Source organism: Agrilus planipennis, unplaced genomic scaffold, assembly GCF_000699045.2.
Source record: "Agrilus planipennis isolate EAB-ADULT unplaced genomic scaffold, Apla_2.0 scaffold27, whole genome shotgun sequence".
NCBI classification, from domain to species: domain Eukaryota; kingdom Metazoa; phylum Arthropoda; class Insecta; order Coleoptera; family Buprestidae; genus Agrilus; species Agrilus planipennis.
The window spans coordinates 1905964-1924208 of NW_020439094.1; the positions used below are offsets into that span (position 1 = coordinate 1905964).

Consider the following 18245-nt stretch of genomic DNA (forward strand, 5'->3'; position numbering starts at 1 on the left):
ATGGACTTACATTATTGTTGTTTAAGGGAATATATCTTAATCTCTATACTAGTTTTGAAAATTCCTCAGGAGAAAAAATGTACACAAAAAAATGCAATAGTTGTTCTGTAACAGAATGTAGCTGTAGTTTCTTTTTGTTGAAAGCAAATGCTTTTTAAATATATTTTTTACTTTTAATAATGATGTTTACCTCTTGACCGTTTGAAGAAAAAATACAAAACTCGTAATAATATATTTATATCAACTATATTTTTAAGCTGGTATAAAAAGTTAAAAAGTGCTCACACAAAATAAAATTATATTATTAGAAGCATTTGCTTCAGTCCCATTCCTTATTGTGTACAGATAAAATTAATAACATGTTTTATGGCTTATGATGAAGATCATGACATAACCGACCGTTTGTATGCGTTTAGGAATTTGTATAAATAAAATGGGAAAACTACAATATTTCTTTAATTACACGCGAAAAATATAAAGTATGAAGTTAATTAACAATAATTGTATTATCAAATTTCGATTTCTTGGTTTGATCTTTTATGAATGAATAATTTCTTCTGCATAAAAATCCGCCTGCAATTTTTTACGCATAAAAATCCGTACTGCCAAATTCTTTGCAGAATTATCAAACCATTTCTCAGTGTTGCCAGAGATAACATGCAAAAAATATGGTATTTAAAGTAGAAAATGACCATGTCAAACTGATCTAAAAGTGGAAGAGTTATGTATAGGAAATTTTTTGTTTAAAAAGTAAAAGTTGAGAAAAAAATTGATTTGAATGCAAATTGTTTACTTATTATCCTTCAGCTCGAATCATAATTCCACTATAGTTCCTGGCCGCGAAAGCCTATATTGTTAAACTGATGAGTAAGTTAATACACAACTTGAAATTTCCAGTTGAAATTTAGAATTTCAAGGCGAAAATTCGAAAAAAAATAAATATTTTTATAAAACTGAAAAGGATTGAAGTATCAACTTGATGATTAGAAAATTATTTGATGTTCATTCAGTAATCATTAAATAAGAACATAAAACATTTTAGCTTAACTCTGAATACTTGTGAAAATTAGAGGATACATTTGGCAACAGCACTTGTTGATTTTAGATTTTGCTAACGCAACCCTGATTTATATGCAATTCAGAAAGAAATTTTGGGTACAAGATATTATCTACTTTTATAAGACTTTTGTAAGAGTCACCAACTTTTTCTGAAGATCGTCATAATATAATTTATTATTTTATGGTCAAATTCTATTTATCTTAAAAAAATTGCAGGCTAAGGTTAATTTTTTCATTACATATAAATCCGCCTTTGTGTTAACACGCATGCGAGTTTTGTGGATTTTGCTATCAATCAGATGGAGTTGGTTGGTAATGAACATGTATAGTGAACATGGTAATGAACTTATAATACACATTTTTTGCCTAATGGATGGCTGTGTGGCATCACCTGCAAGTAGGATTTATACAACTCGAGGTTTAAAGATGAACGTGAAGATTCAGCAGTGTTAGTAACAGTCAGAACTTCAGTGAATCAGGAGGGGGTTCAAAAGTTCATTCACTTCGAATACAAAAATTGTGTAAAATTCCTTTTAGTTAGCAGTTTTCGAGAGTTTTTTCCAGTTTTATCTTCACTTACTTTCAACTGTTTATTTTTATTACTGACAAGTCTGCAGCTGCTTTAAAGGTAAGTTTTTGATTTTAAGTTTGTTGCAGAACTGCTGATAATTATATTTTACTGGGTACACACATTTTTGAATACTTATTTTGGCATAAATGCCGGCATGCCATAGCATAATTTTTTTATTCTTCTAAGAGAATTTTAATTGCGGTATTACTATAAATTTAACTTCTCGGCATTACTCTGTTACACATTTTGATTTTCAATATATTTACCCACAAAATTTTTGAAACCTAACATAGGTACATATGTACGTTCTTAAAACTACGTTCACTTGCCAGATGAACAGACAAAAAGGGATAAAAAGTTTACATTTGAAGACCTTGAGAAGCTGCTTATTAGCTTGTGTAAACAACTAACTTATGAAGGCGTAATTAATTTCATGTGTTTTTGAGTTTCTTTTTTTTTTTTAAGAATTTTCAGTGAACATTTTTATCATTGTTAGAGTATTTTATTTAGAAAAAAGTACGAAAACGAGTTAAGATTTTAAAAATGACACCTGTTCATGCAGCATTGTAAATAAATGATACAAACTTTATGGAAGTTGATGTGCATTCGTTATTCGTTTGGTTCATGATTTTTCTATTAGCTATTTATAGTTATTTCGGATTATTTTCACTGTATTATATAAATCTTTGTCCTTGTTTAAATATTGCCTCACCTGGTAATACGTAATCGATAAGTAACTTTTGTCAGTAACGCATCTATAATGATGATTATGTTTATAAGTTCATTTATATTAATTGATGCCCCTGCAAATTATATGTTGGCATTAAAACATTTGGTAATTTTTTACATTAGTTGACATTGGAATTGAGACATGAAGTTTAGTCAGGTAGGTAGTACTGACCAAGTAGAATCGTGTGGTAGCATTAATTCCGTGCGGAAACCAATGTAGCTCGAGATACAGGCTTCTAAAGTTATGTAATCGGAGGAAATTTCGATTGGTACGGCCCTGGCTGCAGCCCTTCGTCAGCTGTTCTCGCCAAATATGCATTGATGACGTCATTGTTTAGTTAGGTAGATGTATGACAGACTCGAGTTTGTTTAATGCCCCTGCCCGCCGAAGGCGGGCTGATACATTAGAATAATGTTAGGAAGATATGTTTTAGGACAAACGATGTTTGGCGGGAACAGCTGACGGAAGGCTGAAGCCAGGGCCGTACCTACCGGAATTTCCTCCGATTAAGAAAACTTTAAGGGCCTGTATCTCACTCACATTCATTTTTAAACAAATAATAAACAAAATTCTAGTAAATACTACTACACTACTTTACTTGGTGAGTACTACCTACCTGACTAANATGTAAAAAATTACCAAACATTTTTATTATAACGAGGTAATTGTTTAGTATGCTGTATAGCTTTGTGTAATTAAAACAACCAAACCCAACCCATAGCTAATCAAACCAACCAAAAATAATAATTTTTTGTGGTCCATGTTGCTATAAACAAAAGAAAAATGCACTCACCTGGGTTGGGTTTGGTTTTTACTTACTTTTCTTTTAAACCTCGAAAGCTATGTGAAGGAAAGATATCAATAAGACATAGCAATGAAGTGGTTCTATTCGTGTGTCATCTTGAAAGATTGTGGCTCTTTTATAGATGATTGAGGTGAATTTTTAATCAGGGAAGCACTTGAAGTAACCATAATCTTGGAAAACGATGACCTAAAAGTCTGAACAGAAACACAAAAAATGTATAAACATAGTTTTATGATTTATTATTATACATCATTTAATCAACCATAACTTCCTGTTTCAAGTATCTTTGTAAATAGGTACTATACATTTTCCCTAAGTTGCTTTATCTTAGTTTTAGCTAAGCCAACGGAAATGGGTACTTTTGTTTGTTTTTTTATTAATTTATTTAAGGATGTACATTTAATTACTATTGCTACATGTAATTTAACACGCTTTTACAATACAATGTTGATGACTAATTGAGTAATTGAAATAATACCTACTGCATTAATGATATCGTTTTTATTTATGCTTATCTTTAAATAGGCCACAAAAATGGTAATTGTTTAAGAGAAATTAATTTTAATTTTGTTTCTATGCTCTTGTTTTTTCAGAAATCATGGTAGTAAAAAATATTTGTTGTTTGGGAGCAGGGTATGTAGGGGGTCCTACATGTAGCGTGATAGCCTCAAAATGTCCCGAAATAAAGGTAACTGTTGTCGATAAAAGCGTAACAAGAATAGCCCAATGGAATTCTGAGAAGTTGCCCATCTATGAGGTAATTTTTTGTTAGGTACATTTGTAAACTTTCTTCAATGTCTTGTTGCATAAATTTCAGCCTGGCCTCGACGAAATTGTTAAAGCCAGACGAGGAAAGAATTTATTTTTCTCCAATAACATTGAGAAGGCCATTTTAGAAGCAGATTTGATTTTTATTTCAGTAAATACGCCAACGAAAACATTTGGAAATGGCAAGGTACGTGATTTCACTGACGTCTCTATTTGTAGTTTTTACACGGGTTTCCTTGAAGATGAACTAATTGTGTGCATGTAGATACATATGTGAACACCACCGTAATTATTATACTAACAAATCGTTCAAATCATTCCGTTATTTGATTTGTAATAAATTATTTGAAAAAGTATACGTGATTGTACAATTTGAAACTTGTGAGAGTACTTTAAAAATCTTTTGATAATATTCGTGTTTTTTTATGTACTTTGTTGTACACATTTTCAATTTACGTATGGTTAGATTGGTTTGTAAGCAGGTGATGATAAGATAATCCGTCTATAAGCATATTTTCTGAGAAACCGTGGAGCCGCATATTTTGATCATTAAGATATTCCTATTAGAGTTAAAGAGGGGGGCAATTTAAGTATGCGATTTTTTTCTCAATTTGATATATGTACCTATATCGTGATGGTTTTTATTGAAGAGCTTGTTATGAGGAATTTAAGAATGTTTGTTTCATAATATCAAACTATATATTTGAAAAAGTATTATTAAAAATATCACTGCTCATTATTTCTCTTGGTGTTATAGAGTTACTTCCTACCCCCCAATCATTTCAATGTTCTCCTACATTTCGTTAAAGTTTACAAAGTGATAACACATTTGTGATCTTATTTCTGAATGTAAAATTTATAGAATACAGACCACTACGAATTATTTTATGTAAAATTTATATTTACTATTTGGTTTTATTTCTTCTAGGTGAAATTGTTGTTATATATACCTTTGGCATTGCAATGGCTTATCACTAGTTTATTTATTGATTTTAAATTGAAAAACATTAATCTTTTTATTGTAAAGTATATACGTAGGCACCTAGTTTAATCCCAACTGATAAGTTTCGGTTACTTTTTCTATTGATAATTAATGAATTTGCGTAGTAGATGCAAATATGTATTATTAAATGTTTTAGTGAAATATTGGATGGTCAAAAAATTATCTACACAAGCTCTTTCTAAAAATTAACATGTGCATTTGGTATCAAGTATAAAAACAGGGGAACAATAGACAATAGAGTTAAACATGTGTGCGCATCTTTTTTAATTTTAAATAAATGAAGCGGCGTAGATATTGTAAAAATTTAAAAAAGTATCATCTATAGGTAACACATGTTGTAATTGTTTAGGGACGTGCAGCAGACTTAAAGTATGTCGAAGGAGCTGCCAGAATGATAGCAGATATTGCCAAAAGTAACAAAATAGTTGTAGAAAAAAGTACAGTACCTGTAAGAGCCGCAGAAAGTATAATGAATATTTTAAAGGCAAATAATGAACCTGGTGTTTCGTATCAAATCCTCTCCAATCCAGAGTTCTTGGCTGAAGGTTTGTATTGTTTTCAAATAATTTTTGCTCCTAGTTAAAAAAAAAAAAAACGGAAAAACGGAAGGATCTGATTAGGGGTTATCTCTGATCGGAATGAAACTTTGGCAATTTGTTTTCCTTGGTGGGATATGAAAAACCTTTAAAAGATTTTTGTAGTGGTTCAGAAATTTTACTGTTTAAAGCTACTTATGTAAAGGCGTTCCTCTACAGATAAAAAGCCAAAAATGATAAAATGTGCTGATTTTGGGAGTGTCCCCTAATTGGAACTTTCATATTTTTTTAAGAGACTGATTATTATAATACCCATGATATACATACTCGTTATAGGAACTGCTATTCAAGATCTCATGCACCCAGATAGGGTCCTCATAGGTGGGGAAGAGACTCCCGAAGGCCAACTTGCTATAGAAGAGCTTTGCAGTATTTACGAACACTGGATTCCTAGAAAAAGTATTTTGACCACCAACACCTGGTCTTCAGAACTTTCTAAATTGGTGAGTGCTTATTATATAGGTATTTATAGTTATTTTATTAACTTAAAGTAAAGGACAAAGGAGGGGTTGTGCGTTCCTTAGATAATTCGCTTATAAAACTGACCTAAAAGTCTGAACAGAAACACAAAAAATGTATAAACATAGTTTTATGATTTATTATTATACATCATTTAATCAACCATAACTTCCTGTTTCAAGTATCTTTGTAAATAGGTACTATACATTTTCCCTAAGTTGCTTTATCTTAGTTTTAGCTAAGNACACCTGGTCTTCAGAACTTTCTAAATTGGTGAGTGCTTATTATATAGGTATTTATAGTTATTTTATTAACTTAAAGTAAAGGACAAAGGAGGGGTTGTGCGTTCCTTAGATAATTCGCTTATAAAACTGCAAATAACAATTTTTAAAATAATTTTATATTTTAAGAAAATAGACACTATTTCTTATTTTGTTATTATTATGTTAGTTATGAGCAGAATTAAAATATGAAAAAATTGTAATGCCCATGGTTGCGCTCTTAAATAATGCAGTATCGATTATTTTTACTTGAATCAGTACTTTAAATAATATACAATAATTCAAGTATAAAATCAAAATGTAGAATTAACAACATAATACAAAAAAAAAACGGAATCACATTTGCATCAAAATAAACAAGTTTAATCTTCTAATACCTATTATTGTGTTCCACTCTTATCTCTTTTATTTTATTACGTAGTGAACCTGAAAACAGCTTCGTTTTAAAATCCGATTGAAACTGTATATTACACGTGTATGTACCTATGTATTTTAAAAGTACGAACAGGTGTGGTATGAATCTGGCGAACAGTAAAACATAATAAACATAAAGTTAATTAGGATTTGATGTAGAATTTTTTTTAATAATTGGTTTTACCGACACCAAACAATGCGTGTCCTTTTTATTTTATTAAAGGCGGATTTTTGAAGTGCACCTTTCCTTTTCCCAGAAATAAAACAAATACAATATTTTTCAATTTGAATGTTCGAAAAATACACAAAAAAAAAACAAAAATTTCAATATCATTATTTAGCAAACTTTTTATGGAGGTACTGAAACCTATAATTTTACACATCATCAATAGAATTATGTTGTTTATATTTTAGGCTGCAAATGCTATGCTGGCTCAACGAATATCGAGTATTAATTCGTTATCAGCTGTCTGTGAAGCTACTGGGGCAGATGTATCAGAAGTAGCAGTTGCTATAGGTTTAGATTCTAGAATTGGACCAAAATTTTTGCAAGCATCAATAGGTAACTGTTATAACAGATTAAATAACTCAAAACGTAAGCGGCTTGGTTTGTTACATCTTTAAGCATTTTTATATTAATTTTAAAAATTTTATGTTGATTTCTTTTTAAAGTTTAAAGTTTCAAAAAACATTCATGATGTTTACTACAGAATGTGATTGTTATGATCATTACATACAAATTTCAAAACAATCACAATTTTTTTTAAACGTACCAATTTTCTTAAATAAATACTCTTCCCCTTATTTATTTGAAATGTCTTCCTTTTTTCGATCGTTAACGTAACTTTTTATAATATTATGGGTTTTGGTGGGAGCTGTTTCCAAAAGGACATTCTGAACCTCGTTTATATATGCGAAAGCCTCAGTTTACCAGAAGTGGCGGCCTATTGGCAACAAGTGATCGACATGAATGAATATCAGAAGACAAGGTTTACAGCTAAAGTAGTTCAGAGCCTTTTTAACACTGTCAGTGGAAAGAATATTACCCTTCTTGGCTTTGCATTTAAAAAGAACACCGGGGACACTAGAGAAAGTCCCGCCATTCACGTTGCTAAAACATTGCTCGACGAAGGAGCCTCCTTAAACATTTACGATCCAAAGGTAAGGAAAATTATTAATTTGTTGTGTATACATATACATGCATTTTTCACTCAAGACAAGTGCTTTTAGATTTTTATCGCAGTGGTGGAGTAGTAATTTCATAACACAAATGAAATCTCGGCAAATATTTTCTTTTGATCTTTTAGTCTTTTGTAGTTCTTATCCAATTAAATTAATCTTTGGAATTTCAAGATAATTTCATATCGCATCTTTTTTTTTTAATACGTTTTGAAATTTACGAGTAAATTGATGTTTTTTTTTAATAAATTAAGTAAAAAAAACAAGGAAATGATTAGTATTTAATTGTTTCGGTCGACAGACCATTTCAAAGAATACTTATACATATAATAATTTTTAGGTTTGATATGATTTCCTTTTTGAAGTACATAGTTAACATGTTATTTATCGAAGAAAATTCTGAGGATACGTTAAAACTACTCACTTATACTTTTATTTTAAGTGTTAATTTCAGTGGAATACCATTTGAATCAATCGTTTTTATTAATACAATAAGCCAGTTTTTGTCCAAATACTCAATTGTTGTTGCAATCATTTACGTTAAAAAGTTAAGATACTTATATTGATTATAGTTGATTACTAGTCCCGGTATTATATTTACATATGTTGGTTACAGTTAAACTTGCTTTTTAATGCTGAAAAGGGTAGCTGTTCGTTTAATAAGTCTCGCTTAATAATTTGATTCAGAACAACCTTCTACTTGTAGTCATGTTTTTAAGTTTTCTTCATTACGGACATAAAGCAACTTTCATTTTATACTGTCTACAACCATATACACACGATATTCATTCTAAGAACTGGTTAACGTTTTGGCGCAAACATTCACGAAAAATTTCTTATGGTGTTTACTTTGGTAATAGTTACACACGTGTGAGTCGTGCAACTGGTCTTCCCGCACTTATTTTTAATGAACGTGGAATGCCAAGTCCTTTAATTTCATGTGTGGTACTTGTACCTGCGACCCATGCAAAAACTATTTCCCAATTGCTTTAAGTATACGCACAAATTTTTCAGTTAGAGTTTGTTTTTGTCTGTAGGTAGAGGAGTCCCAAATCTTATACGACCTTACTCATCCATCAATCTGTGAATCCCCGGAAGAAGTAAAAAAATTAGTTAAAATTTACCCAGATGCTTATTCTGCAACTAATGGTGCTCACGCTGTAGTCATTTGTACAGAATGGGATGAATTTGTGGTAAGGGCCCCCACTATTCTGAAACATGAATAAATGTTTATAGTGATTTCATCTATTTTTAACTTGACAATATTGCTTAATACTTTTTGAAACTAAAATATATCAGAATCGGAAGGATGCAAAGTTGCTAATATTAAATTGTTTTTCTTAGACATTGGATTATAGGGAGATATACAGAAGCATGATGAAACCGGCTTATATTTTTGATGGAAGAAAAATATTAGACCATGAGGAGCTCATAAATATAGGTTTTCATGTGCAGACAATAGGGAAACGATTACCCCGACCACTTTCCACTCGAATGTGGAGTGGAACTGCTGTGGTTTGAGTTTTTTGACGCTTGCTGTTTACTTCTCTAATAAGTATTTATCATTTATTCTCTTACAGTTGCCATTTTCACTTCCATTCCTTGCCTTTAAGTCTAGTTCTCAGTATTTAAAGCGTTTATAAAGTGTAATACAGTGACCGTTGTGCTGGTTCAACTAGCATGGCCTGTTTTATCAATATTGTATGCATTTTTGTTTAATTTAATAGTCATTTGATTATTTTTATTGATGCGTTGAATATATCATATTGCATATTATAAAAATATATAGGAATATTTGTATATGATATTGAGATAAGAAACTACTTCGTTTTTTATAATATGGAATACACTATTATTGAAAAATAATTGCAAGAAAAATTTTAAACCAGCACTGAATAGTAATCCAGTATTATCCCGAAACCTTTTGATTTTTATATTACTAATTTTTTTTTTTCATTGCCATTGGCAATTATTTTTTTTTAATCCTTTGCCGAGTAAGATAAACCAAGAACACTACTTAAAATGTATAATCGTTATTTATTATCATGTTTATTTGACTTATCAAGGTAATTATTTTATTGTATATTGTATTTTATATAAATGTACTTCGTAGAAGCGAATTTTATGCGTAATAAATGCTATAAATCAAATTGAGATTTGTGTGTATTATTGAACTTTCACGGAATTATAAAAAACTAGTTGAACTCGTTCAAATATGGATGCTGTTGTCAATAGTAGGTACATACCACATCACATGTGTCAATCAGATAATCCTTTTATCATAATAGCCTGACCTAGTACATAAGTAGTACACCACTAAGTGGTGTTGAGCCTCAATATGAAAAATAGTGGACCTAGAGTCGCTAGAAATATAGAATCTGAGTACCAGCACCAATATGATGACAAAATGGTTACTGCTAAGGCTATCTCTGTTTATTTTCACATCCTCTCATGGCATTTCGGTGATGTTAAGTGTTCCTGATCCTGCAGTATGTATGTAAATTTTAATTGCTGTAAAATTTTCATTTCAATGAGCCGCTTGTATAATAAAAATTGTCCAGAAAAACGTAAAAATCAAATTCAAACTGTTCCTATCTGTCAATTCTAGGGAATTTCCAAATGTATGACGGAGCATCACTTGAGCACAGCTCATTCGATTAGACTGATTTACTTTTTGTTCTATTTGTATTTGTCAGGACAAGGTTTGTATGAGTGAAAAATTTTGGAAAATACACGGGAAAATCCGGAAATTCGGATAGTATTTTTGTATGGAAAAACCTTCATATTATAAATTTTGACATTTTTGTTTTGGTCAGATTTACATGAAACTTGATTCAATTTCGACGGGAAGCTGAAAGGGGATTGCATAGAACGTTTTTGCTTTTGGACAGATTTATTTGAAACTTGGTTAAAAATTCAACCTCTTAAGGGGGGGGGGAAGTGAAAAGTAGTTGCAATGTTTGAATGGGGCATATATTATTTTTCGTCAGATTTACTTGAAACTTGGTCTTAATGCTCCCTCATTTAATTATAATGAAACACCTATCCCGGCATTTTAAAAAATTCAACCTCTAAAGGGAATGGGCGTAAAAAGGGGTTGTAATTTTTTTTGGGACATATTTTATTTGTGGTTGAATTTGCTTGAAACTCGGTATTTATGTTATTTGACATAATCAAATGAAAAGGGGTTGCAATGTTTCTATGGGGTACATTTTATTTGTAGTCGGATTTACTCGAAGGTTACTCTTAATGCTTATTGTTGAAATTAAGCAAACACCTGTTCCGGCAATTTTTAAAAATCAACCCTTAAGGATGAAATGTTGCTACGTTTGTATTTGAAATGTAAGATGGCGACATTACATAAAATTAAAACATTGTAGGGGTAAATTGGGAGTTAAAAAAAAGCTAATACCTAGGTTGACAAGCAATTTAGTCGATGACTTATTGTCTTAATGTTATATGAAATATTTTTTAACGTCATAATAAAAACAGGTTATAAAAAGAAATGTTTGTTATTGTTAAGTTTTATTAAAAGAGATACATGTGGTTTGTTACTTACACCTATTTATTGTTTTATCACAAACATCATGTACATGCATAACGATTTTAAACAACTAGATTTGAGAATAATTAGTGCAATGAGGTAAAGGCATCGACCAGTTTCCATTTTCCATACATTTGGGTCTTGGTTCTACTGGCGTTTCGTAACCTGGGTCGCATATAACTTGTAATTCGTCTCCTGGTTCGTAAGAAAATTTCGATGGAGCTGTATGTCCATTTTTTGGTTCACCAAGATATGAGCAACGCGGTTTGCCTTAAACGTTAAATATTTAGAATGTTTTAAGAATATAAGAAACTTTTGATATTAAAAAAAAAACAAGTAAAGCATTTAGGATTACCAACTCGACAAGTATAACTGTTTTAGAAAACTTTACAATAATATTCTTGTATTTTGTGATTACAAAATGATTGCATTATCGTTTAACGCGTCCTTGGCTTCTTGATTCTCTGCAGTGGAAGTATTCATTTTAAAAATTCATTCAATACTTACAAAATGGGGGTGGATGGGACCAAAATCCAGTTTCTGTACATATGATGCTAGCTTCCCCTTCAAGCACATGAGCCCCCTTGCAAGCAAATTGAACAAGACTTCCAACAGCATACCTTTCACCATCCATTCCTGCAGCTTCTGATTGAATTAGATGACCATACAATGGGGTTACAGGTGGTGGACATTGGATTGCTAAAAATTGACAATCAATTGAGGACAAATATTAATATTATGAAAAACTATTAATCTTCTTATATACGATGATGTCGGAATCTGTCCTTTTTTATTTTGGGATTCCTGAGACAAAAGGTATAAATGGAACCTTTACAGTTTTATGATGTCCCTTTGTTTGTTCTATTACACCCCTCGTCGTTTCTGCAGTTTTTAACCCATTATGTGAACGAAATTTTGCACGTAGTTGTCTAATGATTTGACAGAGACCTCATTTTACAATGTAACAAATTTTATCTTCTTTAAGTACTATCTTTTGTAACAAAAAATTGGATAATTCATTTTGAAACTTGCTACTCGAAATATTTATCTTTAAAGTCATCAGCAATATGTCTCCTCCTGCTATTAGAAAAACAATCATAAAATATAGGGTTAATCTTGGAAGTAGATGATGAGTATTTTCAATTAAAATTATTTGGAGTACTTTTACGGAATTAAGCTTAAATTAATCGTATGGATCATCGACACGCGGTGAACTAAAAATTTTTGAAAAATTAAACAATACTTTTAACGCATTTATTAATACCTACCATATAAAATTGTCTAAAGAATGTTACTGTGTAAATTTTTGAAAAATGTTGATGCTGTTTAATATGTACAAAATATAATTATCAATTCTAATAAGTATGAACATTAAGGGTATAAATAAAAAAGGCAAAAAAGTAAGTCAATATGACACTTACGAATACATTTTGGTAAGGGCCCTGACCAGTTACCATTAATTTCGCATTCGATACCAGGAGGACCAACCAACTTATATCCCCAAGTACAGCTAAATACTGCTCTACCTCCATAACTTGAATTGTGTTCTTCCAATTTTAAATGCGGTTCCTCTAATCCTGCGGGAGAATCCAATGCGGGACATCGAACCGGTTCACAGCTAGGTATAATTGACGACCATTTACCTATAGGAAAAATATAAATTTTTAATATGTTATACAAACATTGAATGATATTTTCTTAGTTAATGGTGAATATAAAGTACTTCAGTTTAAACTTAGCAAAATATCACATTTTTTTAAAAGGAATTCAGTAAATGTGAATCGATAAATTGTATATTACTTAGGTATCTACATTTTATAATTAGTACAAATAAAAAAGAAGTAACATGCAAACTGGAAAGCTTTAATTTAATTTTACATCTCTTTTTTTTAAAAATATGATGAATTATGAATAATGAGATAAAAATAGCATTACAAATTACAAACCCATTACAGCGGAAAAACAGATATGTAAAATATATCGTAAAGATATACCTAGTGATATTTTCGAAGGGCTTTTGGTCTTCATAAATTTCTGACAAAATAGTGAGAAGCGGTAATACAAAATTGACTACATAAAAGTATCAAAGAATAAAAAGAATTAGTATTTGAAATCCGCTTTGGAAGATCAAGGTCTTATTACGTTTTTATTCTTCGAACTGTTTTCACGGACATGAAAACATCAAAACTACATGATGTAATGCATTCTTCTCTTGTGATTTAATAAATTCCATCGCTCGGTAGTAAGGGTTACCTAGTACTGTTTCGTAGCCTTCATATCATGCATAATTGTTTAATGTTCTGTTAAGAAATCTAGAGAGTAATATTAAAAATTTTATGCGTCAGTCAAAAATGAACAGCCTTAGAACTTTTTATAGAACGCATTGGTTTAATCGTTAACAGTTCAAACATTCCATAAAATGTTTCAGGTCTAACACTATGAGCTTTTGACTTAAGCATCAACAAACCTACGAGGGTGGATTGATAAGTTTCCGGCCTAACCAAGAGATGACGCCACTAGGCCTACCTTGAGGTGACATTCTATAGTACCATCCTTGGATAGCTTGTAGCTATAGTTTCAGCCCGATCTCCTTGCTAGTGTAGGTTTGACAGCACGCTGAACAAGACGCCTCTGTGGTTTTCGTAAAAATGGAAAAGCAGGAAAATCGTGCTGTCATCAAATACTTTTATTTGAAGGGGTTAACGCCGAAGGAAATTAAAAAAGAGATGGACTCAACACTGGGGACATCCTCCCCGTCATATTCAACCGTTAAGCAGTGGGTTTCCGAGTTTAAAAAGGGTCGTGTGAGCACCTCTGATGGGCCTCGCTCAGGACGCCCCGTTGAGGTCACAACTCCAGATATGATCGAAAAAATTCATCAAATAGTGCTGGGAGACCGCAGATTGAAAGTGCGTGAGATAGCTGAGACCTGTAAGATGTCATATGAACGTGTGCAACATATTTTGCACCAACATTTGCATATGGAAAAGCTCTGTGCAAGATGGGTGCCGCGTTTGCTAACAGTCGACCAAAAATTGATTCGAAAAAACATTTCTACCGCAAATTTGTCATTGTATAAGCGTAATCCAAGCGAATTTTTGCGTCGATTCGTAACCGTTGACGAAACGTGGGTCCACCACTACACTCCTGAAACCAAAGAACAGTCTAAACAGTGGATTGGACCAGGGGAACCAACTCCAAAGAAGGCAAAAACAATTTTTTCGGCGAACAAGGTTATGGCTACTGTTTTTTGGGATGCAAGAGGTATTATATACATTGATTACCTTGCAAAGGGTAATACTATCACTGGTCAATACTACGCAGACTTATTGCAACGTTTGAGCCACGAGGTGAAAATTAAACGACCTCATCTGGCGAAGAAAAAAATCTTGTTTCATCACGATAACGCACCAGCGCACACGTCAATCGTTGCGACGGCTAAAATCAACGATCTAAAGTTTGAATTGATGCCGCACCCTCCTTACTCTCCAGACCTAGCCCCGAGTGACTATTTTCTGTTCCCTAATCTCAAAAAATGGCTTGGCGGTAAGAGATTTGCGGACAATGAAGAAGTAATCGAAGCTGTAAATGGTTATTTTGAGGAGCTTGACGAATCAGTCTATAGAGATGGCATTAATAGACTGGAACACCGCTATGAGAAATGTATCAGCCTTGGAGGAGATTATGTTGAGAAATAAAAAAAAAAAAATTTTAAAAACCTTGTTTTTCTTGGTCAGGCCGGAAACTTATCAATCCACCCTCGTATAATATGTGGTGTGATAAGTACTTATTTATTGGAGAAAAACAAATGAAGAGAACGGATCTTATATCAATAACATTTAGTAATACCATCTGAGAAAATTTTGATTTGTGTTTTTATATATAGTTTTTTATATTATGATTCCCGGAGTATTTTTATTGAAAGTGGAATTCTTGTTCTATTGAATTTATTTATATAGATACATAAATATCTTCTTCGCCTCAATTTTTTTGCAAGCTCGCATTTCCGAGAGAGTTGAATATTTTTTTCTCTTTTTTATCGTGTCTGTCAATTTGGAAACCGATCACGTAACTTAAGCCAATATTGATAGGTTCGGTGCACGGTATGAAATTCGGGAAAGAGACATAATACCTATCTTGTGGCGTGTACGAACGTATCAGTATCGGAAACGCAACTATAATATTTACCGGAAGCTTGACAGGTGAGATTGGCGATGCCCTTGATACGAAATCCCACGGGACATTGGAAGACGGCCTTGTGACCCAGCCTGGTGCCCTCAACCCTCACACTCAGATGCATATTTGATATTGATATTGGATCGCAGTGGACAGCTATAAAACCAGAAATTTCGAATATCTCAAATTTATTTATCCAATCGTTTCCCATGTATATTAAATCAGTTTTGGTTATTCGACCAATAGGAACATTTATTTTAGATTTTTTTTCTTCGAATTAAAAAGTCATTGGAATGGATTCGCTTTATTTTTCAGCGACATTTCGTTTCGTCCCGAAAATATGTTCCTATGGGGCGAGAAACCAAAATTGGTTTGATACAATCAATTCCTAAATATTGCGTACAGAAATCGTTAACTATGTGAATTATGCTAAATTATACATTAAACTAGGAACGTGGACATGAGACAATACATAAAGCAAAATAATTTTATCGTAGCTTTTTATCATAAATAAAATAATATAAATAAATAAAAAGTATTAATAAAAAAAACTCAGTAAGCATTTTATTTCTCTGATTACAATAACGATTCAAGCGTGTGCACTTATCTTTATTTACACAAAAACCACGTAGTTAATTTATATATATTTGGTATCATGATACAGATTTTTTTATTTATTTAGAAATAATTTAAATTCAAATAAGTACTCGTTTGTTGAATTACATTTTATTTGTATAACATTTGAATTTCTTCATCATGCTGCCATCTACCAGCACTACTGTGTAGGTATTACGTAGGTAATTAACGCAGACTGTATGTGTGTTGGCTGATAATATAAAATTGTACTACATAGTTATTGAAGCTAGGTGGCAGGACTAATACAATCATAGCAGTAAATATGTGACGGTGTTGATGCGTCAACGAAATTTTGTCGTAAATAAGAAAAATGTATCAAAATCCGTACTACAGTCTTTAAAAATAAAGTAAGCTGTTAATCTACTGAAAAATTGAAGTATCACAAACGGCGTGGTGCAATATTCAACAAAGTCCATTTACGTTGATGGATATCTACTTGCTGAACTGAATCAACGGCTTAGGTGGAGTTAGTCTGTGTTCTGTCGAAATTGTCTGCGACGAGCTGATGAGATCCAACAAGATCGAAATCATGATCCGCGTCTGGCAGTTTCGACAGAACACTGACACCATGAACTTGTTTGTTCGATTTGGTTGTGTTGAGTTACCTACGCTGTGGAATCAGCAAGTAGATTTTACTTGGTAGGTCCGAGGACTTCTTCCTCGGGAATTCGACACTACCTAGTCGTACGGACGGTTGGGTGTCTTTTAAAGGTTTCCCCTCTTCCACAAAAATAAAAAAAAGCATACCAATCAGCTTAAGAGGACCTTAAGCGATCCTAGAATGGCCTGAGATAGAGGGGTTTTGGTCGATAGGTCCGAAAGATACCTGGATGTCTTTTGAAGATTTTCCCTCTTCCACGAAAACAAAAAAAAAAGCGATCCAACATGATCTATACGAATCGAATACTGACCACTATGAACTTCTTTGAGAAAGAACTAAAGACTGAAGCAACGTTTATCGGTGGTGCAAAATGTTCTCAGAGGGCCGAGAAGATGTGGACGACGAAGAGCGTATTGGACGCCCGAGCACGTCAACAACAGACAAAAACACTGATGAAGTGAAGAAAATAGTACTGGCCTATCGTCGAATCACCGTTAGAGAAGTTGCTGAGGACCTAAACATATCGATTGGCTCTTCCCATTCGATTTTTACCAATGATTTGGGTATGATACGGGTAGCTGCGAATTTGTACTAAAAATGCTCAATTTCGTCAAAAAACAGCTTACATTAACATTGCTAAAGAGCTGTTAGACTCTGTCCGCGACGACCCAAATTGGCTCCAGAGGGTCACAACTGGTGACGAATCATAGATTTATGGTTATGATGTGGAAACCAAAGCTCAATCATTCCAATTGAAACTGCCGCATGAGCCAAAATAGAAAAAAGCGCCCCAAGTTGGGTCGAATGTAAAGGTTTTGTTTACGGTTTTCTTCGATTGCAGAGGCGTGGTGCATCATGAGTTTTTGAGAGAATAAGGACTATTACCTACAAGTTATGCGCAATTTGCGCGAAGCAATCCGCCAGAAACGCCCGGATTTGTGGAAGAACAAAAATTTGCTTTTAGCATGATAATGACCCCTGCTCACATTTCGTTGCTTGTGCGCGAATTTTTGGCCAAAAACAACACACTGATAATGCCGCAGCCACCGTATTCCCCAGATCTGGCCCCCTGTGACTTTTCTTGTTCCCGAAACTGAAGAGGTCCATGAAAGGACGACGCTACGCTACGTTTGAGAAGATAAAGACGGCATCGAACCACGAGCTGAACAAGATCACAAAAAATGATTTTTTGAAGTGCTTCGGGGATTGGAAAAAACGTTGGCATAAGTGTATAATATCGGATGGGGATTACTTTGAAGGGTATAAAATAGAAATTCATCGATAAATAAATAATTTTTGAAAAAACACAAAATTCATGTTACTTTTTGAACACACCTTGAATTTCAGTTTTATTAATTTCGAAAATAAGATAGGAGGGAGGGTGGTATTTTTTCTCACTTTATTCAACATATCTTTGGACACA

At 32.6% G+C, this 18245-nt stretch overlaps 2 protein-coding genes across 3 annotated transcripts in view; one reads left to right on the plus strand and one right to left on the minus strand.

Moving 5' to 3' along the window:
• The first annotated feature begins 1353 nt into the window (after window positions 1–1353).
• Window positions 1354–10019, plus strand: LOC108735189 (UDP-glucose 6-dehydrogenase). 2 transcript variants are annotated; one of them, XM_018467024.1, is made up of 9 exons: window positions 1354–1687; window positions 3759–3922; window positions 3983–4120; window positions 5286–5481; window positions 5809–5975; window positions 7101–7248; window positions 7549–7847; window positions 8903–9058; window positions 9210–10019. In XM_018467024.1, exons 2-9 carry the CDS (start codon window positions 3764–3766, stop codon window positions 9384–9386), a joined length of 1440 nt encoding a protein of 479 aa, XP_018322526.1. In that variant the 5' UTR covers window positions 1354–1687; window positions 3759–3763; the 3' UTR covers window positions 9387–10019. The 2 variants fall into 2 exon arrangements, with proteins under 2 accessions (XP_018322526.1, XP_018322527.1); XM_018467025.1 differs by having other exon boundaries at window positions 7555–7847.
• A 1354-nt stretch (window positions 10020–11373) lies between these two features.
• Window positions 11374–18245, minus strand: part of LOC108735201 (locomotion-related protein Hikaru genki-like) — a 186857-nt gene continuing 179985 nt past the window's right edge. Inside the window, exons 7-10 of the mRNA XM_025977459.1 lie at window positions 15598–15741; window positions 12831–13052; window positions 11917–12108; window positions 11374–11679 (exon numbers count right to left, since the gene is read on the minus strand). Coding sequence (XP_025833244.1) covers window positions 11480–11679; window positions 11917–12108; window positions 12831–13052; window positions 15598–15741 — 758 coding nt within the window. The 3' untranslated portion in view covers window positions 11374–11479. The remainder of the gene's footprint in view (window positions 11680–11916; window positions 12109–12830; window positions 13053–15597; window positions 15742–18245) is intronic.